The 23,705-nt window shown below is 38.4% G+C and overlaps 1 protein-coding gene across 1 annotated transcript in view; it reads left to right on the plus strand.

Annotated features, from left to right (window-relative positions):
* Nbas (neuroblastoma amplified sequence) overlaps positions 1–23,705 on the plus strand; it is a gene marked incomplete at its 5' end in the record, with an annotated part of 269,116 nt that overhangs the window by 6,507 nt on the left and 238,904 nt on the right. Inside the window, 4 exon segments of the mRNA XM_017802479.1 lie at positions 4,483–4,545; positions 6,483–6,605; positions 18,595–18,697; positions 22,706–22,935. Coding sequence (XP_017657968.1) covers positions 4,483–4,545; positions 6,483–6,605; positions 18,595–18,697; positions 22,706–22,935 — 519 coding nt within the window.

The following is a 23,705-nucleotide window of genomic DNA, read 5'->3' on the forward strand; positions in this document are numbered from 1 at the left end:
AAAATTTTTTCTTTTATGTGTATGAGTGTTTTGCTTGCATATATGTAAGGGTACCTGTGTCATACGATGCCCGCAGATGCCAGAAGAGAGCATTGGATCCCCTGGAACTAGAGTTATGTTAGCTGTCTTGCTGGTGCTGGGAACCCAACCTGGGTCCTCTGCAAGAGCAACCAGTGCTCCAACTCCCTTACATTCTTTTTTGAGTTAGTGTCTCATTGTGATAGAATACAGTCTCAAATAGCTACCTATCAAAGATTGCATGGGTGATATTTTTAAGAAAACTTTAGTAATACCGTCAGGAAGACATCATAACTGCACCCTTATGCTAAGATGGGCAGTCTGATTCCTCATGGAATTCTAGGTTGGTTCTTTCCCTATGAGTCCTGAAGGCTTTGTTTTTCTCCTTTTCACATTACTGAGAAATCTAACATCATTCTGAATTGTGGTGCTTTGTATAAGGCTTTTGCCCTGTAGGAGATTTTAGTATCTTTCAGTCCAATTTAGTGTCCTGAAATACTCTAAGGATATATTTTATTGTGAGTCTTAGTTCAATGTATTGCTCATTGGTGTTTTCCACTGTGTAAACTCATACCCTCCAAATATTCCTAAATGTCCCTATTTTTTAGTGAGTATATTTATCACCCCCCCCCACTGCCTCAACCTCTTGTTATTCAGAGGTTTTGTCTGTCAGGTTTTTAATTTAATTAAAGTTCTTATTTGTTTATATATTCATTTTCTTACCCTTTTATACTTATTCTCGCATTTTGACCATTTATGAATTGGTCTCAGATTTCTTCAGTTTATCTTCTAATCCATCTCTTGAATTTTAATGATTATATTGGCTTTTTAATGTACATTCTAAGAGCTATTTCTTGTTCATTTAAAAACAAAAGTCCTAGTTTTAGTTCCCAGTTCTGATTTTGCATATTCTGTTTGTGTCTGGATCTGTACTCCTAGGTGCTCTCATATATGTTGAGTGATTCTTGACCATTCATTTATATTTAAGGCACCAAGATGCTAAATGGAAGCCTTGTCTTTGTTTCTAGGCAACCCTTACCATGACATGGTAAAGGAAGCACATTTATATAGGTGGGGTCTGTATGTTTTACCTTGCATTGTAGAAACTTGTGTAAGATTTTCTTCTTTTTGCACCCATAAATCTGAACATAAGCACTAGAGAAGGAATGGGGCTCATATATCCTGGACACTTATTTGATTCAGAGTGGTACCTCTTGAATATCTTTTCCAGCTGTGACTTGTAACTTTTTGAGTGTACAGACCCTCTAAATCAACTATCAGTAGCATGAAATCCCCATGTTCTTCCAGGAGAGAGAGTTGACTGTGTGCATTTGTGTGTACATGTGTGTGCTGCACATGTGTTGCACATGTGTGTACATGTGCATGTATATGTGTGTAATTTGGCATATCATAAGCCTATAAGCCTTCAGGCAGTCTTCTTGCTTTTAGTACTCAGTTCTTGGAAGTGTCTGGGGCTTTTAGACCTTTTCCATCTCTTGCTTTTGTGACACTTACATTGGTGTCCTCTGTTGCCTGTAAGCTGTGCTGCAGAGTTCTTTGCCTTGTTAAGTTTGTTGCCATTTAATTCCCATCTTCCATGTTTTGTTTCCTTCTCTGATATACTGTCATCTTTTTGGTTCTCCCTGTTCCTTGTGTGTATGTCTTCCTCTCACAGTCTTTATTTATTTCACCTAAGTGGTTTTGGAAAGGAATAGAGATAAGTGTGCAGGTTCAATCTGTCATATTTAATTAGACATCCCTTTAAATCTATTCTGTACTTCTGTGATCTCTTGTCTTTTTATGACAAACCCGAGCTTTTACATTGTAATGCTGTTTGCAGCTATATCACTAGTGTTATTTCAGTTTTGATTTTTTTTTTTTCTGGGGCATGGGATCGTAGATTCTATTACATTACAGACCTTGATTGTTCCCTTCTCTCCATCAGTATTCTACATGCTGACCACCAAGAAGAGGTTGTAGCACTATATTTGTGGCTGTAGTCGTACATAATACTGCTTTCTTTCTGTCCTTTTTTTTTTCTTTTGCTGGGAAGGGTAATTCACAGAGTAGAATCAACATATGATGGTTCCCCCAAACCTATACAAGTGTACAGGGTACTTTATATCCATGGCCTTCAGTGAGCGGTAAAAGGCAGGTGGAATGGATTGTTCTAACAGAGTCGTATAGCAAAACGTGTATAGCCTAAAGCATATCAGAGTGCTAACTAACATCTGGCCCAGGGAGCAGCCATGATAAAGAGCTTCTTCCTCAGTGGCCTGGGTGGGAAGCGTGCTGGCTTCTCAGTTGACCTAATACCTCTTGTCTTGTCCTTAGTCAACTTGATAAATCAGTGACTTCCAACCTCCATTTAAAAGAGCAATCATTTATTCAATCCAATTAAAGTTTTGTACATTTTACCTAGGCAGCATATTTGCCCTGGTTAAAAATTTCTCTTGACATTATATTTGTGAATTCCAATTCATCTAGGAAGTGCATTGTATTATTTAATATCCATGACAGTTACTCCCAAATGAAAATTTAAAAATATTTCTGTTGAGTGTGTGTGCTAGTAGAAGTTAGCTTAGCTGCATGACCTTCTGAAGAATTTAAAATGGCCTGTTTTCAATTTATCAGTGTAGTTTGAAGCGTAAAACTTGGTTTTAGGGTCTAGAGAAATGGCTCAATGGTTAAGAGCACTGGTTGCTCTTACAGAGGACCCAGGTTCAGTTTGGTTCCCAACATCCACATGATAGCTAACACCTATCCCTAACTCTAGTTCCAGGGCCTCCAACATCCACTTTTGGCCTCTGTAGGCATTGTATGATACAGGTGCACTTACATAAATGTAGACAAAACATCATACACATAAAATAAAAATTCATCAAAAATTAAAAAAAAAACTCAATAGTATAATCTTTGGTCATGGTTACACGTGCCTTTAATCCCAGCATTTGGGAGACAAAGGCAGGAACGTATCTGTGAGTTTGAGGTCTATATCCTGGTCTATATATGAAGTTGCAGCCCAACCAGTACTATATAGTGAGACCCTTCCTCAGAAAAAGAAAAGAAATAACCTTCTAACTTACACTCAATCATTATCAGTTAGATTTTGGTGAGGGAAGAGCGATCATTTTAAGTCATGAGGCTTTGGGGCTGGAGAGATGGCTCAGCGATTAGGAACACTGGCTGTTCTTGCAGAAGACCCAGGTTCAAGACCCAGCACCCACATGGCAGCTAACAGCTGTCTGTAACTCCAGTTCTAGGGGCTCCGACAGTCTCTTCTGTCCTCTGTGGGCACTGCATGACATGGGTGCACTTACATACATGCAGGCAATCCATGCGTACACATCAAATAAAAATAATAAAGAAAATAGTAAAGAAAAAGTCATGAGGCTTCATGTTCAACTTGGGACACTTTAGGATTTCCAAGTCCAGGACCTTTTCTCTCAGACTTCTCATTAATAAAACCCAGATCTAGAATTCTGTAGGTGCATTGCTCTGAAGGTCAGGTCAGTGGCTGTGGGTGGAGAATAGCTGGGACCCAGAGTCATCAAGGTGGAGAGGGTTTCTAGCAGCAGCCCAGCTCTGGCTCCACTTGCTCATGTATGTGTATTGTGTCAACTTTACTGTGCCCCCACAGACACAGTTGTTGGTAATCTGCATGTTTTCTCTTTTTTTTTTCCTTTCTTTCTTTTAGTGTTAATGATTCTTGAAATTCCTTACCCACTGGCTTCCCTCAGAAGGGTTTGCCATTGTATTTGTTTCCTGTTAAGGACTATCTTTTGATAAGTGTACTTGTCCCTGGTTCCTTACTACTGCAGTTGATGTGATTTCCTTGCAGGAGAGAAAGTTATGTTAAAGAACATGTCTGAGTATATAGAATCCTAATGAAACTCCTAGGGAGGTCACAGGGATAGAGATCAGCCATGAGATGGCCGACCCAGGCAGTGATTCTTCCACAGTGGCACCTGTGATTTTACTCTTTATCTCTTCCTCATCACTTCTTCACTTTATGGCTAAGATCAAGTGTGTACTTCTTGAAGTCAACAACTGATTCATAATTCTTTTTTTCCTTGAAGTGTAATTATACCAAAAGTACCAGAAAATATAATTGCTCATTTCTGGGTAATCTCTACCAGAGAATTTTTTTTTATTCCACCAATTTTAATCTTGATCTGTTCAATCGTAAACTATTGGATTTATTTAGTGTAACAGGCATAATTGATTATATGTTTGTGTATGACAAGAGACAGGCCTGGTAGTCACATTGTGCTGTCAGTTCCTCAAGGAAACTGTAGCACTTTGTAGGTTTTTTGATTGTTTTGTAGGAGATAAGTTTAAAATTTTACAGGGACAGTGTATGTGTTATATGTAAGAGAAACAGACTCTCCCCCATGCAGTTGTTTTGTATTTTATTAAATAGCGACTTCTAAACTTAAAAGTTTTATTCTTTTAATTCTTTAGTCAAAAGACAAAAGTAACCACATCTCTTCATGACATGGTGGACCAACTGGAACAAATCCTCAGGTGAGAAAGTCTTTTGGTTCTGTGCTTATTGAGGGGGTCTGACAATGTTTCATCCTAGGTATGTCTGATACTCATTGTGTCCAGTCCAAACACATAATTCATTGACTCTTTTTTGAATATTTTTTCAGTGGTCTGCATATTATTTTTTTATTGTGGTAGAATGGTAGAACAATAACATGGCTTTGAAGATTTATAAGTTAAGTGTATGTTCTTTCTTTTGCTCTTCCCTCCTTTCTTCCCTCCCTCTTTTCCTCCCTCCTATCCTTCCTTGCCCCCCCACCCCCCGCCTTCTTATTTTCTTGACACAGAGCCTCATTATGTAGCCCTGGCTAGCCTAGAACTCACTATGTAGATCAAGCTGCCCTTGAACTTATGGGTCATCCTCCTGCTTTTGCCTCTTTTATGCTGGTATCACAGGTGTGTATCACTATACTTAGTTGTGGTTTTGTTTGCTATTTAGACAGCCTTTTGCTTTGTAGCCCAGGTTAGCTTCAGACTCATAATAATCAACCTTCCTTAGCCCCCCAATATTGGGATAACAGGTATGAGCTACTGTGACCAGCTAAGCCTGTGTTTAAATCCAGACGTTGCTACTTGTTAGCTGTGTGATCTTCTAACCTAGGGTTTCCTTATCCATAATATTTAATTCATAAGATGTTGCAAGTAATATTAAATAAGTTCCTCACCCTAGCTACATAAGAAATGTTAATTTATACAGCAATCATAGTATCTGTCAGAAAGCAGTGTCAATTATACCCTTAAGATTTTGGAGCATAATAATATATTTTATTCACTGTTTGAATAATGTCAAAGTGTGTTGGAAATTTCATGTATTTTTATTGTGATATTCTTACTGTTACAATGAAATGTATCTCTCCTTGAGTCCGAAACATTCTTAACTTTCCATTTAGGAAGTCTGAAATTATTTACTAGCTTTCATTTTTTTTTTGTAAATATTTTAATTACTAAATATTGTACTAGAAATAAAAATTGGATAAAAATTAGGAGCTGGGAATGTAGATCAGTTGCTATAGTGCTTGCCTAGCATGCATGATGGCCTGGGTTGGATTTCCAGCTCTGCATAAAACCCACATGGTGGCTCGTGCCTATAATGTTAGCACTTGGTAGGTGGAGGCAGGAGGATTAGAAGTTCAGGGTCATCCTTCACTACATGACAAGTTAATGGCCAGCCTGTCATATTCGAAACCCTGTTGAAAAAAAAGAAGCGAAATAATTACAAATATTCTTTTAATATGTAATTATAGACAACAGCATTTTAATAGAGCCATGTGTATGGTAAAGCGTAATTATTTAAGATCAGTAATTAGAAATTTTATTTACTCAAATCAGAAATTTTAGTGTAAAATTATTTTAAGTTGTATGTAAGGGACCTTAATGTTTCTATATACCATAACACATGAATAGTCCCAAGAGTTAAAGATGCGCATAGAAGTTATACATTTGCCTTATTTTACTGGTACATGGTTTTAGTGTAGAGAGAGCTCACAAGAAAGATTTTCAGTAAAATATTTCATTTTTATAAGAACATGCTATTTAGTCTAGGTATATTATTCTAATAAAAGTCAGTGGGGAAAATTGAATTTGATATAATTATAATCTTTTTGATGAGAATTAACGTAACATGTAATATTGGACTGTACTCATATGTGATACTTTGGTTTGCTCTTTGAGACAGGGTCTCCCTGTAGCCCCAGTTGGCCTGGAACTCACTTCATAGACCAGACTGGCCTCATTCTCACAGAGATCCACTTGCCTCTGCCTCCCAAGTACTGGGATTAAAGGCATGTGCTACTCCCAGTTTACATGTGATACTTGGGGGGGGGGCACAAAACACCTAAATATAAGTTAAATGCTTAAGATTCTTAGTTTCTTATTTTTGGAAGGAAGATGTTAAACATTTCTTCTTTCACTTATAGTGTGTCAGAACTTTTGGAAAAACATGGACTGGAGAAACCGATTTCTTTTGTTAGGAACACTCAGTCCAGCTCAGAAGAGGCACACAGCCTGATGGTTAGACTGACCAGGCACACAGGTCGGAAGTAAGTGATAGACACAATCGATGGATGCTTGTATATCATGTTTGTTGTATTGCTTGTTTTAATTTTATGACAACTCCAGTAAGATATAATTGGTTAGTAATAGACAGAAGATATTAAGGTATATAATTCCATAAGTTTTGATATATGCATGTACTCAGGAAACCATCTCTAGATTCAAGATAATGAATATAAAAGGTAACCCATACAAAATTTCCTTTCATTTCTGTATATTCCTTTTCCTCCTACATCACTACATGAAGCCTTCAGCCACTCACTGTGTTACTAGAGATCTATTTTCTGTCCCTTTGTATATTGGTTTTATTTTCTAGACACTTATGTAACTGAATCATGCAGTATTTTGTTATTTGGATACTTTTACTTGGCATAATTATTTTGTAGTTCATTCATGTTGTGTCATGAATCAGTAGATTATACTATTTTATTTGCTGAATGTTAAGGATTTATATTACTTTCTTCATTTGAATTTTCTTGAGTTTTTACTTCTATAAGTACGGTGCCTGTGGTTATGGGGTACTAGTTTCTGTATGGACATGTCCTTTCGTTTCTCTTGGGTGAGAACGTAAAGGTGGCATGGCAGGATCGTATGGTTAATGCAAAGAAAAAAACTGCCAAGAATTTTCCAAGTACTCACATGATTACTTTTTAATCTGTCTTGAGCAGTGGTTCAGTTACTGCACTTTCTCATCAACTCAGATGAGTTCTGACCTTTTTTTTTTTTTTTTTTTTTTAAGATTAGCTACTTATTAGGTTTGAAGTAGTGTCTCATTGCAGATTTAATTGCATTTCTCTGTTGAGTAATAACAGGGAGTGAAGTTTCAAATCATTCTTTTCCATCTGTATGTCTTTTCTGTCCATCTAAACACAGAGCTGCTTCCTTCTTATTGATGTGGGGATGGCCGCTGGCCCACTTTTGTCTTTAGATGTGTGCTTTGTGGCAGTTCTTCAGTGCACACCTTGTCCTTTGCGTTTGCTTACTCTAGTTTTTGATGAGCAGGCTGGTTTTTTTGGGGGGGGCGGTTGGTGTTTTTGAGACAGGGTCTCCCTGTAGCCCGAGCTGTCCTGGAACTCGCTATGTAGACCAGGCTGGCCTTGAACTCACAGAGATCCACCTGCCTCTGCCTCCTGAGTGCTGGGACTAAAGGCGTGTGCACCATGCCCGGCTCCAGTTGTTTTTATTATTAAATTTGTTCTTTGACAATTCCATATATCTATAGTGCATTCTGTTCCTACCCTCTCTTATCTCCCTCCCACCCCTGTTAGGCCCCCGCTTCCCCATCTTCTCTCCAGGCCCCTTTCCCACGTTCATGCCTTTTTTGTTTTGCTTTGTGACCCTCTGATTTAAGCAGAACCATTTATGTAGTCATGGATTTGGAACTATCCATTGGTGCCTGGTGGGCACACTGTTGGAAACACTTCCAAAGGCAATGACTGACCTTCCCCCCAGGATCTATCAGTTGTCAATAGTTCATCAGTGAGGGTTAGAACCCCACAAACCCCTCCCTGATCATGATTGGCTGTTGACAGGCTCAATTGTGTGCAAGCCCAGGACAGACAGCCAAGCTGCTGTGAGTTCCTGACTGCAGTGGTGTGTCATGCCCCGAAGATGGCATTTTGCAGACTTCTTCCTGTCTAATGGTTCATGTAATCTATCTGCTCCTCATCTGCAGTGTTCCCTGAGCTTCATAGGGGCCGGTATAAATGTCCTGTTTGGGGCTGAGCATTTAACTTGCATATAGTGTGAGCATCTAAGCACCTTTAACAGCCATGAGTCTCTTGAGCAGGGCTTTTCCTTTTCTTTTTTAAACCAACTTAAAAAAATCTGTGCTTTTTTTGGTTGAGCAGTTATTTTGTCCAAGAAATATTTGGCACAAAATTTTTGTATTTTGTAACAAAATTTTAGTGTCACATGAATTAAATTCATGATCCATTTTCATAGTTTTTAATTAAATTTTTTTATATATGTATTTTTGAAACACGGTCTGCCTATAACCTCAGCTGGCCTGGAACTCTCTATGTAGATCAGGTTGGCCTCAATCTCACAGAGGTCCACCTGCCTCTGCCTCCTAAGTGTAGGGATTAAAAGGGTACACCACCACTCCAGGCTTATATATGATTCTTCCTCTCTCTCTCTCTCTCTCTCTCTCTCTCTCTCTCTCTCTCTCTCTCTCTCTCTCTGCCACTAAATGCCTAAGCTAAATGCTTGAGATACTTAGTCAATTTGTTTTTGAAAGGACGATGTTGAACATTCTTCTTTCACTTATGGTGTGTCAGAGCTTTTGGAATTAGGTAATGCTGGTCTCTCCACTCTGGCTTTCCTTTTCCGATGTGTTTTGCTTATAGGGCCTCTGCATTTCTATGCAAGGTTTAGAATCAACTTGATAAACGTTGCTTTTTTTTTTTTTTTTAAGATGAAAAAAGGGTCTATGCTATGTAGCCCAAGATGTCTTTGACTTCAATATGTAGCTTAGATTGGCATCAACCTTTCTGTCCTCCTGCTTTGGCCTTCTCACTACTGAGGTTATAGGCATATGCTACTGTGCCCACCTTCATTTGGGATTTTGGTAGGAGTTGCATCAGATACATACATCAAAGGGGGTACTGCTATTCCGAATCAGTCTGAAGCCTTCCATTCTATGAACATAGAATCCCTCTCTTTTTATTTGGGCTTGAAAGTTGTTTTGATGTTTTTATATTTTTCAGTATACGTCTTATAATTGATTATGTAAAATTTATTTCTATGTATTTTATTCTTTGTTGGTAATTGAAATTGTGTTCTTAAATGCATTTTTAGATAGTTCTTTTTTAGTGTATAGATGTGCTTCTTATATGTGCATATTGTATGTACATTTTTCAGTTGGACTTTTCCTGTGTAACCCAGACTAATCTCAAACTCCTGATTTCCCTGCCTCATGCCTCAGCCTTCCAAGTCCTTGGATTACATGCATTTACCACCATACCCAGACAATTGATTTTTGATACATTGATCTTTTGTCTTGCTGGATTCACTTATTAGCTAAAATGCTGAAATAGAAAGCAGTCCATGTATATGGAAACCTGAGATCACAGTGTATACAGTGAAGTCTGTACTCTCCAAGAATGTATAAGACGTATCTCATACCTTTCCAGTCATTCGTTACCTCCCTTCAAAATACTGTAATTTTTGCCTTTATGGGGTTACTTGATAAAATTCTAGCATATACTCTTTCATGGAACTTTTTCCTTTCCACATTGTATTTGTGAAATGATTCATACTTTTTGTGTAAGATCAATTTGCTCATTTTCATTGTAAAATACATAATTTTTGCCAGGTGTGTTGGTGCGTGCCTTTAATCCCAGCACTCAGGAGGCAGAGGCGGGTCTACATAGTAAATTCTAATCCAGCTAGGGTTACATAGTGAGACCCTGTCTCAACCAAATCAACCAGACAAAGTACATCATTTTTGTGAATGGACACTTTGGTTATTACCATTTTCTTTTTATTAATACTCCTGTAATGAATAATTCTGTGCTTGGCTATCTTTTGTTGTAGATATTTCTGTAATTATCTTGGATGCCTACCTACTCTGAAGTTCTAATAGCTGAGTTACAGAATCTATCTGAGTTCAACTTTAGGAGACTGATGAATGGTGTTTCAAGCTTTGTGCTCTGATATGTGTTGATTTCTGCTCTGTACAACTTACTCATTTGACAGTGACTTTTCTCTCATTTTACTACACAGGTGGATTTATTGCAGCATTTCTGTGCCCCTGGCTGATCTCTTTCTACTCTTATTCCTAACAATTTCATTTTGATCTTAATACATATTTTCCTGGTGATTGATGATGTTGAGAACTTTATGATAGGATCAAAATACCAACTTCCTGAGAACAAATTTAAAATAAGATTATTATGATATATTTACTGAAAATTATGAACATTTTTGAAGTCAATTAAAGATCTGAAAGAATTGATGAATATTTCCTATCTGTAGATTGGGAGACTTAATAGTATAAAAATATCAGTTCTTCCCCAAATCCCCGTAAAAAATCTAGACTATACATGTATTAAATTAGGAGGTATATAAGTGTGGAATCTTTGTTCAGTCTTAGTGTCGTTACTGAACAGAGATGACACTTAGCTAACATTTACTGTGTGGCTCAAATGATTTGGTGCATGTGTATTGTATTTATATTTTATTCTTGGTGCTGAATGTAGTTTCTAACAAGTTTTAAATACTTGTGTTTTCAAATGAATGGGTGAATAAGAGTGAAAAGATAGTAATGATAAAAATTTATAAAGTAAAATATTTGAATTTAGTGATTTCTTTTGTCTCCTATATTGTCACCATTTAAATTAGAAAATTTATTTTCATGGAGATATGAATTTTTCTGAGTTTCTATTTGGAAATTCATTTAGAGTTAGTTATAAGAGAAAACAATTCATTAGTTAATATTCATATTTATTTTTTATACATACTCTAGATTCACATTTCTTAATTATGCATTTGTTTATGAATTTTTGTTCCCATTATTTCATGAATGCTTTGTTAATATTCACATGTTTAAATCATGAATACATGAATTTTTTTGTTTGTATTATTTTATGAATATTTTGTTATTATGGGTTTTGACACTCTCTTCGTGTCAGTGTTATACTTGATAGCAGCCTCAGGAAGTATAGCACTCCTTAGTCTCTCAGAGATATGCCCAATTAAATGAATGTCAACAGAGTAATTATAAAGTTGGGAGCTAACATTTTGCCTTATAGAAAAATTGGCAAGGGGCTGGAGAGATGGCTCAGCAGTTAAGAGCAGTGACTGCTCTTGCAAGGGATCTGGATTCGATTCCCAGCACCCACATGGTGGCTAACAACCATCTGTAACTTCAGTTCCAGGGGAATCCAAAGCCTTCTTCAGACCTCCACTGGCATTGTACAACACAGGTATACTTACACACATGCAGGCAATACACTCATACACATTAAAAAAATATATATATAAAGAAAAATTGGCAAAAGACTTTCAGATATGTTTCAAAGGCGGTGATATCCAAATGGTTCATAAGCAAGCTAGAAAGCTTTTGCCTCTTCATGTAGTCTTTCAGTCCAATACATAGCAAAGCCTCAGTGGGAAGGATCTGTCACTTCTGAGTACTTGTGAAACAGTTGGTAGAGATCCTGATGTGAAGGTGAACAGTAAGGGGATCCGAGATAAAGTTAGCTTTGAGGGTGATCTCCATGTATGTATAGGAAGGTTAGTGTCTGAATCTGTCACTTAGGGGAAGTTGTAAAAATGTAAAGAAGCCCAGAAAATACTTTGTGAGCCCTAATGCTGCAGGCACAGACTCACTGGCGATAGGATTAAATACTGAGTTTTTAGATGTAACAATACAGTTTAATCCAAATATTAAGAAAAGGAAAAGAAATGAAATTCAGTACTAAGAAGATGGTATCAATATTCAGCTCTTCCAAGCAGAACTGAATTCTCTGTCTTGGGAATTTCTTGGCATTTTGTATTGTCTTCTCATTACTACCCGTCTCTTGCAACAGTACACTGTATTAATGTATGTGCCTTACATTTTCTTCTAGAGTATAAATTCTTCATTACACGTTATAGTCACTGTGTACTTTAAATGGGAAGGAACTTACACAGCAATGGACCTGTTAATTATTAACTGAATTACCTATAAGGTTTTGACTACTTAGGTCTTAACTTTGTAAGTGGCCAGTGCTTCCAAGGTGCTGCTGACTGATTGAGAACCTTGTCTTCCTCCATTGGAAAGCCTTGTTTCTAGTACTGGCTCTCTGAGTTCCTCAAACGCTTCTGATGTCCCTAATATTAATTTCTACTCATGGTGACCTGTTTGCTGTGAATATTTAGGAGAATATGGCCTTTATTTTTAAAGTCATGAGATTGATACCAGTCTTAATGCCTTTATGTACCTGACCATGCCTTAGCCTTAACTACTTCTAATGTAGTCTTACACACATCATAAATGATGGCAGAGTCCACCACACTGTTATGAATCCAGGTTTTATCATCTTGAATAGCACTATTTCTCCCTAAAAAAAGTCTACTTCTACTCCAAACTTGTGACTATTATTGTGTTTTCAGGAATCCCTCTGTTAATTTGCTAATCTCTAGTTTTTTCAGATTCTACTTTTGATTCTTGTTTTCTGAAAATGTTCTGAAAAAGACCATTATAAGTGATGTGTTATAACATAATTTAGAAGCTGTACTTATGGCTAGCCATTGTGAGGAAGCAGTCACACCATCTGTCCTAGAGTTGATGGCTCCTCAGGAACAGCTGGGCTGTAAGAACTTGAGTTCAGCTAGACAAGGCCAAGGCCTGCTTTTTTTCAGGTGGTATAAGATGGACACTCAGTTCAAACATTTTACTTCTCTTCCTTTACACCCTGAAAAGAGCCCTTCAGGTCTTTGAAGCCCACCCAGAAGTTCAGGGACCAAAATCAAAATAATGGGTATATTTTGTGGATTATCCTAGAATTCTTAGAGATACCAGTTTTTTTTTAATTATTTTTAAAATAATTTTTTAAATTCATTTTTTTTATTTTATGTGTGTGAGCGTATTGCCTGCATGTATGTGAGTGCACCTGTGTCATGCAGTGTCGTGGAGGTCAGAAGAGAGCTTCGGATTCCCCTGGAACTGGAGTTAAGGACGGTATGTAGCTGCCATGTGGGTGCTGGGAATCGAATCCAGGTCCTCTGCAAGAGCAGTCACTGCTCTTAACTGCTGGGCCATCTTTCCAGCCCCGAGATTCTAGTCTTTAAAAAAAATATATGTATATATTTGTGTGCTGAAGAAATAACATATTCTCATAGGCCTTATTACATATGGAACAAGAATAATTGTTTATTTTGTATATAAATATAAAATGTCATAGGAGTGAAACATATGCTCATTAAAACGTCCGGTGAAGCCAGGCATGATGGAGTGGGCTCCTGGGAGGCTGAAGTGGAAGGATTACATGAGCCCAGGAGTTTGAGGTCAGCCTGGTCAACATATTGAGACCTAATCTCCAAAAATGAAAGTACTAAAAGGAAAATTTGTTTTGATTTTTGTTTTTTGAGGAGTGTTTCCTTCTACACCCAGCAGGGGGAAATATTGAGTACTTGGATAACAGGTGCATTACCATCATACCTGGCAATAGTGATGATTTTAAAAGGCAGTATATTAAGATAAAGAACAAAAAAGATTCATGTAAATTGGAACGTCTATTTGGTATTTGACAAACAAACAGAATCTACCCGTTGCAAATGTTGAGGTCCCATTATTACCTAGAACTTCATGATTATTAGAGGTTGAACATAACAATAACTCCAAGCTCAGATACACTCAACTAAGGTAGACTTTTGAGAGATGCAAAGAGAATTATAGAATGTTCCCCTCATAACATATTAGTGTTAAACCAAAATGCCTTTAATGATTTAAGAGTCACCTTTCACCCATTCACATTTTTCATATACTTATTATATCAGAAAAATTGGGGACCTTTTCATATATTCTACTTTAAATTAAATGTAATAATATAGGAAACAGGAGACTAAAACTCAGAGATTAAAATACTGAAATACAGGGGCTTTCCAGGGGCTTTTTCTGGAGAGAGAGCTCAGAGGTTAAGAGCACTGACTGCTTTTGCAGAGGATCCAGGTTCGATTCCCAGCACTCACATGGCAGCTATGAACTGTCCTTAACTCCAGTTCCAGGAGAATCCAATGCCCTCTTCTGACCTCTGCAGCATTGCATGACATGGGTGCACTCACATACATGCAGGCAGTGCACTCATACACATAAAAATACTCAATAAAATATTAAAAAAATATTGAAATCCATACAGATGTGTGGTATTACCAAGCCACATTAAATAAACAGCCCGACTCTTCAGTTTTAAGAGAGCTCTCGAATTTGGAGGACACCCACTCTCTCAGGTGTCTCTTCAGACTGTGTTTTGGATCCCCATCCTGGAATCAGGTCTTACCCAGTTTTACATTTCTCTAGCTTAAATTTTGAGGAGCTGCAATCTTAGGTCCATCCGTATCTTATCAGACAATCTTGCCCTTTCATCCCTAGGCCTCAAAAACATCTCTTACATACCAGATCAAACAATTCTTCTCAATCTTTGTGGTTTTCAATGAAAGTGCATTGCCTTTCAGCACTTTGATATGTTTAATTCTCAAGCATACCCATATTCATTCACTACCTGTCCTTGTTTGTTTCTCCATTGCTGTGACAAAACACTCTAACAGCTTCCAACTTCGGGACCTTATTCAGCTTACATCTCCCAGGTCACAGTTTATCAGGGAGCCCAAGGTAGGACTCAGGGCAGGATCCTGGAGGCAGGAGCTAGAACACAGACCATGGAGGAACTCTACTTACTGGCTTGCTCCCCTGGCCCCTGCTCAGCCTGCATATGTAACACAGGCCCACCTGCCCAGGGATGGCACCACCCACAGTGGGCTGGGCCCTCCCACATCACTCAACAGTCAAGATGATGCCCATGGGGACATGGCCACAGGCCAGTCCAATGAAGGCAGTTCCCCAATTGAGGCTTCCTCAATCCAGGTGTGTCAAGTTGACACCAAAGCTGTAGAACACTACCTTTGGGTGGAGCATCAAATCAAGGGTTCTGAGGAGTCAAAGTCAGGTCCCCAAGTTACAAGAGCACGTGGTTGTAGGGTTAAAAGTCATTAGTTCATTAGTTCAGACTCTGTCCATTTTATGTCATTCCTCCACAGATAATTAAGTTTATATGTATATTAAGACCTTCTTTTTTTTTTTTTTTTTTTGAAACATGGTCTCCTTGTAGTCACAGCTGGCCTGAAACTGGCTATGTAGACCTGACAGGCCTGGGTCTCACAGAGATCCTCCTGCTTCTCCCTCCTGAGGGCTGGAATTAAATGCTTCCCCATCACATCCAGCTAAGACCACATTCTTTAATGCTTGCAGTTGACCAGTCAATCTCATCCATTCCTTATGATTCTCTGAAGTGGGCTTTGAATGAGGAACATTTAATTCAGGAATATTAAATAACATACTTACAAATGTAGCAAATTTGTGACTGTGAATGAAATTGTTAGCAAACGCCCTATCTCTGCTGCAGGGGATCTGTGACTTTGGAAACAAACAAAATGGCTTTTAGTTAGAGGTTTATCTAGGTTTCACCGCCTGTGTAGAACTGTTCAGCTCGATAAATTTCTTCTGTATATGTTATAGAAAGTTCCCTGAGCATGTTAGCCATTATCTTCTCAGCATAGCTATTTGCTTGTTGATTGTTGATGTTCCCTTATAGAAGGAGGGGTAGGGAAGGTCATTGGACTCTCACCTGGGGCAGGTCCCTCCTCTCTTCCCATCCAGTTTTATGTAATTCTGCCCCAATTGTATGTGGCCTTATGGTCTCAGGAGGTGCTAGAGTCCATAGACTGTGCAAGGTTAATGGAAGGGTTCTACATCTACGCATGCAATTATGGAGAAATCATCATCTGTACTGGGATGAGACTTTCAGTCTGTTTTGGGGTCACCCATCCTCCTGTAAGTAACCCCAATAAACTCATTCTTTCACCAAGTTGAACTTTGGAGCCCTATAAGGAAAGGGGTAGATGTTATGTCTCCCCAGGGAAAGAGTTCCCACAACACTTGATGTAGCCAGGAGGATTTAATAAAACAAAGGTGAGTTTGTGAAGAGTACTGACTCCTGGAACTGAGCTGTCTGGAAGTGGAGTATCTTCTGTCACTGTAGTGATATGAATACCTTTCTCCCTATCTGTAATGCCCCATCTGTTTCCTTGCTGTTGTAGCAAATGCAATGTCTCAGTTTTGCATAGAATAGCTGAAACGTGGATGGCTTCCCTGAGGGAACTTGCTTGTATAAAGGAAGAATTACAATGGGAAAAGGACATATATCTAGAGTCCTCCTAGTTAGACTGTGATTTGAAAAGGAAACTGGAAAAAAGGGAGGAGGAGATAGAGGTATTGGCTTGCCACTTGAGTACTCCAAGGACCCCCAAAAGTAAAGAATACAACTTAGATCCATGTTAAAGAGCTTTTCCTGGAATCCTAAAAATTTGAACTCATGGGAATAGTTACTTGGATCATAAAGAAGAAAAACATGAGGTAGAAGTGATAGTGAAATAACTAAGGTTGGGAGGTGGTTATGATACCCTCTTCACCAGGCAAGATAGGGCTTTGTTCATCAGAGTTGAGGAAAAGGTCTGTTCATTTGGGATGGAGGTTTAATGGCTTGGTGAGCCCCATCGTGAGGCTGCTTGCTATGAGCTAGCTATGTAGGATTTGATTAGTATAGACCAGAGGTAAATTGGGTTTGTAAAGTGCTAAACCAAGAGGGGTAAGAAAAAGGAAAATCAGGAATGGGGCACTTCTTAATCTGTAGTCAGCCAGTGTAGCAATATCTATGTCAAACTGGAGTTCCTAGGGGAGTATTTATGGAAAGCTAAATGTGTACTCAGAGCCTTTTGAAGGCTGAATTTATAGTCTTGATGGCGTTCAACAAGGGTGGACTGTAGAGAGATACAGTGAGTTCCACTGTGCCTGCCCGGAGGAAGGAGCTCTTCCAGGGGTGGAAACCATGACAGCCCACTCACTTTTTCAGCCAGGAGGCCAGGGTGATGAGGACTAAGCAGGATGATTGGAAAGCCCCATCCTGAATTGCACATTTATTAGTCTTCTGTTTGCAAAATGTGTAGGCTGGGGGTGTTGGGGGGTGACTCTGGAACCAGGCATTCCTCCTTTTTTGGTGATTCTAAGAACATAAGGGGCAATGAACATCAGCTGATGGATATGGAGATAGAGTGGTGCAAATCAGAAGGATTAAACTTGACTTAGATGGGCAACATTTCTGCCGTGTATACTCTATACATTTCTCTGATGAGGGTAGATTGTTCTCCCAGTGAAAGGCTCTTTTATTAGGCAGTATGGCCAGTGGAGTAGCATTGGTTGGCCACAGCTGCAGTGCATTGCCAGCTAAGAGGCTTCCAAGCCTGAGGGGGCTGGGGCAGGAGTGGGCACAGTCCCTACAGCAGCATAGACACAGTGGATCTGAACACTTCCTGGATAGGGACTGTATGCTTTGATCTTCCTTGAGTGTGCTCATTGGCATGCCTGTTGAGGGGATCCTGAAAATTGTGTCTGTGGAACTGTTGCAAAAGATACTGGGTTTTTTGAACTTGAAGCTTCTTCCTAAGCCAGATGGCAGTACCTGCAACCCCTCTGAGGCTCTGGCTTCTTGTCCCTGGGCTGTTACTTGAGACGTTAACTCCTCACGTGGTCTGTGTGTTGCTTTGTGAATTGTTACTAGTACTTCCATTAAAGGGAAACTTCAAGCCAAGGTGCTGGTGCTGGGTAGTTTCTGTGCCCCAGACCACAGCTAAGAGTAGCCTGAAGTTGCCATCTGTGTCTTAATGTTCAGATGAAAATCAGAACCACCCCTCTTTAGGCAGGCCTGGTGGCACGTGCCTATAATTCAGACACTAGATGGCAGAGGCTGGAGGATCAAGAGTAATTGTACTACATTGTGACTTGAAGGCCAGCCCTCCTGAGATGTTTAATGAGACTGGCTAAAGAAAACTATCAAAACTTAATGGAAACAACTAACCCACCAAAAAAATTCTGTGAGGGATACAGTGATGCAGATGGAATTTGAAAACAGGCCCTGTTTATGGTACCTCTGCTTTATTTTACTGTGCTTTTTTACTACACTGTAGGGACTCAACTGCTTACCTTTGCCATATAGTGTTTGATGGTATTATGCTTTTGTGTCTAAAGAAGCTGGCTTGTAGCAGCTCCACAGTTGGCCTGCTTTCTCTTCTGTCTTTGAGCCAGGTTTTTTCCTAGAAATTTAAATGAGATTTAGCCCTATTGATCATTTGGTGTGGTATATGGACTAATAGTATCTGATGGTTTGAGGACGGATTTCATGAACTGTGTCTTTTTTTCCCTTTTCCTTTTCCTCCCAGGCAGCCTCCTGTGAACGAGTCTCATTGGAGAACATTGCTACAGGACATGCTGACTATGCAACAGAATGTGTACAGAGGTCTGGATTCCAGTGCTTGCTATGAGGTAGCTGCAGGTGTCTAATACTATTGAATAACAGCCGACTGACAAGTGTTCTAGAGTTGAAGCCTTTTCACACTGGCCTTTATCCACTTTGTATATTGCAGTACCATCTATTTAGTGTATCAGTTCTCAGAAAACTCAGAATCACACGGGACTTCTTACTAAAGCAGGTTCTGTTGGTCACTAAAACTTAAGGTGGGGGGTACCGTTCACTGGTGGAGTATATGCTTAGCCTAGTAAAGACCCTGAGTTCAGTTCCTAGCACAGAAAGAAACAAGCCAACAAAAAAGAAGATTCTCAAACAACAAAATCAAAACTTATTTAATTTATTGGAGATAAACCAAATCTGTCCTGTCTTCCTTCACTGCTAAATTGCAGCCGTCCTCTATGTCCGTGTCTCCTGTTTCACATTTATGCAGAGTATTCACTATGTAGATCAGGCTGGACTTGAACTCACAGAGATCCCCGCTTGCCTCTGCCTCCAAAGTGTTGGGATTAAAGGCGTGTGCCACCACGCCCGGCCTGAGTATTTTTTAAAGTGAAACTTTGCATGATCTCCTTCTTACAGTCTGTTGCTTTTTCCATGTCAATCAGTAAGTACCCACACTTGTTGCATGGAAAGTCACAGCAGGCTGGACCTGTTAGGCACTCCTCCCTCTGTCACTCTCCACAGTGTACTGGTGATACTCCAGTAGCTCCCTCAGCTATGACTCACACCCACCCCCATGCTGTTGCTGTTGCTCTGACTTTGTGTACATCATTCCCTCTACTTGGAATATAGTCTTTTTTTCTTGGAAAATGTTCAGGTCTAGGCTAATAATACCCTTTAGGATACCTTGCTGCTTATTTTTATATAACTTGTTGCCTGCCTTTAAATGAAGTTATTTACAGATTTGTTCCTTTGGTTTTAGCCTTCAGCTCCTAGGGTAGGCATTTTCCCATCATTTCTATGGTCATATCCCTAGTTCATGTTTTGTTTCTTTTATTTACTATTTTTTAAATTGCCTCTGCCTGCATGTGTGTAAGCACACATGTGTCGTGCAATGCCCATGGAGGTCAGAAGAAGGCATCAGATCCCCTGGAACTGGAGTTACAGATGGGTGTTAGCCACCAAGTGGGTGCTGGGAATTGAACCTGGGCCCTCTGCAAGAGCAGTCAGTGCTCTTAACCACTGAGCCATCTCTCCAGTTCCCCCAGTTCATGTTAGAATGTCTGAATACCAATATCTGAATGGCACCCCTGTGAAGGGGTGTAGACCTAATCATTATTGTGGAAAGACTATATTAATTATTAATAAATCACTCATGACTTGCATGTGAAGATGATCCAGTAACTCACTTTGATGAACTGTACTCTAAGCACAGTTCCTTATTTGAATTTTCTTGTTCATTAACCAGGCACAAACCCATGCAGAATGTGCTTTGGTGCTGCTGCCTTGCTCTGGTATCCTAAAGTATGACACATGTATGAAATGGAAATTTTAAAGGTTGATCTCTCTTTTTTTGAGTTTGTTTACCTTTGAATTCAAGGTGACCTTAACAAAGGAGCACTAATACAGACTATTGATGAATAGTTTATATTTGAATTTCAGGGTTTAAAGTCATGGATGGCCTAAATGTTTATATTTATCCTAGTCTGAGATGACATATGGGTGCACGTGTCTTTTCCTTTTGCATCTAAAGAAAAACTTTAAGTCAATTTCAGTAGAAAATAGGCTATATGCACCTGGGTTCTGAAACCTGTCATTAGTTGCCTAAAGTAGTAGAGTCACTTGGGCATAGTGCTTTCTCAATACTTTGCTCTATGACTCTGTGACTGAAAAAATAGCAATATGTATATAACACTAAATCAGCTTCTGTGTAGCAGTATTTCACAGCAAGTTGACAGTACTTTAAAAATATTGTAGTAGTTTTTAAATTAGGCTTCACATTTTAAGGATGTCTGAATCTTTTTCTCTCAAGAAAACACTAGAAAACATTAAGTTTTGAAAAGTTTCTAGAAGATAGTAATACATATTTGACAGAGTTAAAGTTTTAAGTACTTTTCTGCCTTTTAAAGTATGCTGTATGTTCTCACTATTGGTTATTAAGCTTTGGGGGTTATTTATTTCTTTATTTTTAATTTTATGTGTATGAGTGTTATGCTTGCATGTGTGTGAGCATACCTGTGTTGTATAGTGCCTGCGGAGGACAGGAGGGTGTTGGAGACCCTGGATCTGGAGTTACAGATGACTGTTAGTTGCCATGTGGGTGCTGGGATTCAAACCCAGGTCTTCTTCAAGAATAGTCAGTGCTCTTAACTGCTGAGCCATCTCTCCAAACCCTGGTTATTAAGTTTTGTTGTCCTTGGAAAATAATTTAAGAGCACAGTGGTATAACTTAGAAAATGTTAGACAAAAGATTTAAATGCAACCTGTAGACTAGAATTTCAAATTGTTAATTTTAGCAAGACCTTTTACATTTTAGGGTAGGTAGGTTGCATTTTTCAGTATTGACTTTGACTCTTTAGGGAGTACTTGAATAAACTAAGGAGAAAATAGATTGGTTGTGTCTTATTCATTTGGGTTGGGCTTGGGTGCCATTTTTACCTGCAGGATGCTGGTGAGAAGGGCTGCTCTTTCATAATCGGTTTTCTGTCACAACATCTATTTTATAGCAGCTCTTTGTTAGATATAAGTGACTTTTCCTTATCAGACATTATAGTAAAGTTACCTTCTCCCAAAAGAACAAATAATAAAAAGGGGATGCTATGAAAATTAGATGATCTTTGTATTCATAAGGAAACTCTTGTTCGCCATGAAATTTAATTTTTAGTCTTTTCAAAGTTTCTTCACTATCATCCAACTATGGCTGACAGAGAAGAAAATTTAGAAGTTTTTTATATAAATTGTATGTCACATTATTAATGTATGCTTAAAAGAATCACATTTTAAATGTTTTTCTAGAGTAAATATACAATAATCACAATTTTATTTATTTGTTTGTTTGTTTATTTATTGCTCTTTTTTGAGAAACAGCCTCCCTGTAGCCCCAGCTGGCCTGCAGCTTACTATGTAGACCAGATTGGACTCGAACTCACAGTGATCTGCCTGCCTCTGTCTCCTGAGTGCTGGGATTAAAGGCATGCGCCACCATGCCCAGCTAATAATCTCAATTTTAATGCCAATCAGTGCTAATAGTAGAGTAAAATATTTGCAAGGATTCCTTCCATCAGTATCTCTTATTTTATTGAAATAATTTTTAATATGCAAGTTGAAAAAAACAGTGCTATATGGTATAATTTTAATGTATATGTGTGAGTTGAACATTTATAGTTTGACTATTTAGTCATAAGAGTAAATTCAGATTGAGGCTGGGGGGTGTAGCTCAGTGATAGACTACTTATCTGTTATACCCAAGACTCTTTGTTTGATTTCCTGTACCTCAAAGGGGGAAATGTAAATTCATATGCTTTAAACAATTATAATTTGTATATATCAGATACTATATTCACACATTTAAAAAATTTGAAGTAGTTATACTTTCAGTAGAATGGGTCCACTTATGAGTAAAGCAGTATGTCTAGTAATTGACTACTAGGTTTTATTTATTATTCATAGACAGTCTCTATGTAGCCCAGGCTGGCCTAAGACTTGAGGTAATCCTGTCTTAGGCTTTCAAGTACAGTGATTACAGGTGTGTGACAGTGTGCAAAACTTTAATTCCATATTTAATGAATATGAACATTAAGTAATTACATTATTTATTGTAATGCCTTAAATGTTATGCTTTATTTGGTTTATTTAGTGAACTTCCTAAAAGGTGAATTTCCTTATTGAAATGAAATTCATATAATACAAAATTGTCTTTTTAAATATGGACAGTGAATGCTTTTTTTAGGACATGCAAAAACTGCAAAATTTCCATCTGTGGAGTACACATTTTTAGTTTATTTCATTTGGATTTCAGAGCCTTCATTTTGTTGAACTGAGTCTATGTTCTTTATCAGTAACTCCAGATTTTTTTTTCCCAGATATTTACAGAAAGCCTTCTCTGTTCCAGTCGCCTTGAGAACATCCACCTAGCAGGACAGATGATGCACTGTAGTTCCTGTTCGGTAAATCTTCCACCCAGTGCGGCCCATAAAGGGAACCCCCCGTACAGGGTCAGCTATGAGAGAAGTCTTGACTTGGTTTTGGCTGCCAGCAGAGAGTACTTCAACTCTTCCACCAGCCTCACTGACAGCTGCATGGATCTGGCCAGGTAGGTTAAGGCCATGTTCTGTGAGAGCAAGGTACAAGTCAGAATGTGTAGATTATTATTATTTCTTTTTTTATTGCTCTTTTTTAAAAATATAATAACCATATAATTAGAAGAAGCATTTTATTACATCAGCATTGACATATTCAATAACAATTTCCAGAGCTAAGATGCATCTCTTTCAAATCTGGCTGTAAATTTTTAGGTTTACAGTTGAATTACTATAGTTATACAATATTGTACTCTGTATAAACCCTATAAGACATAAAATTAAATGAGGTTTTAAACATTAAAAATGATCTCCATTTTGTTATTAAAATACACAGTTTCATACAGAAAAATTCATTTTAATACAATTGACACTTAGATGAACATGTGTTTCTAATCTCTATATAGCTGTTTATTACTAGTCACAGTCCGTTACTTTCTGAGCTCCTTGGCATCTGAGCATGGATATTAAAGTCATCAGGTAGATTTCAATGGTAATGTTTTTCACTTTTACTAACTATTAATGAGCAAATTTTTATGCTTTGAAGAATTATTTTTTTATTTATTTATACACACGCTTCCCAGGTAGCACCCTCCCAATAGCCTCCCTCCCCCCACTAGAGCCCTTATACTCTGATATCTCTGCTACTGCCTGCTGTGTTGTTGACACCCCCAGCCATTCCCCACTACTTGCCCTTCTTGTGAATCTAGTCAGCCTATCTAGCGATCTTTGCTTTAGGAGAGTCAGCTGTTCCTCATCTAGTGGTAATCAGTTGTCAATATTC

The sequence above is a fragment of the Nannospalax galili genome, unplaced genomic scaffold, assembly GCF_000622305.1.
Source record: "Nannospalax galili isolate Female #2095 unplaced genomic scaffold, S.galili_v1.0 scaffold100, whole genome shotgun sequence".
In the NCBI taxonomy this organism is placed as follows: Eukaryota; Metazoa; Chordata; class Mammalia; order Rodentia; family Spalacidae; genus Nannospalax; species Nannospalax galili.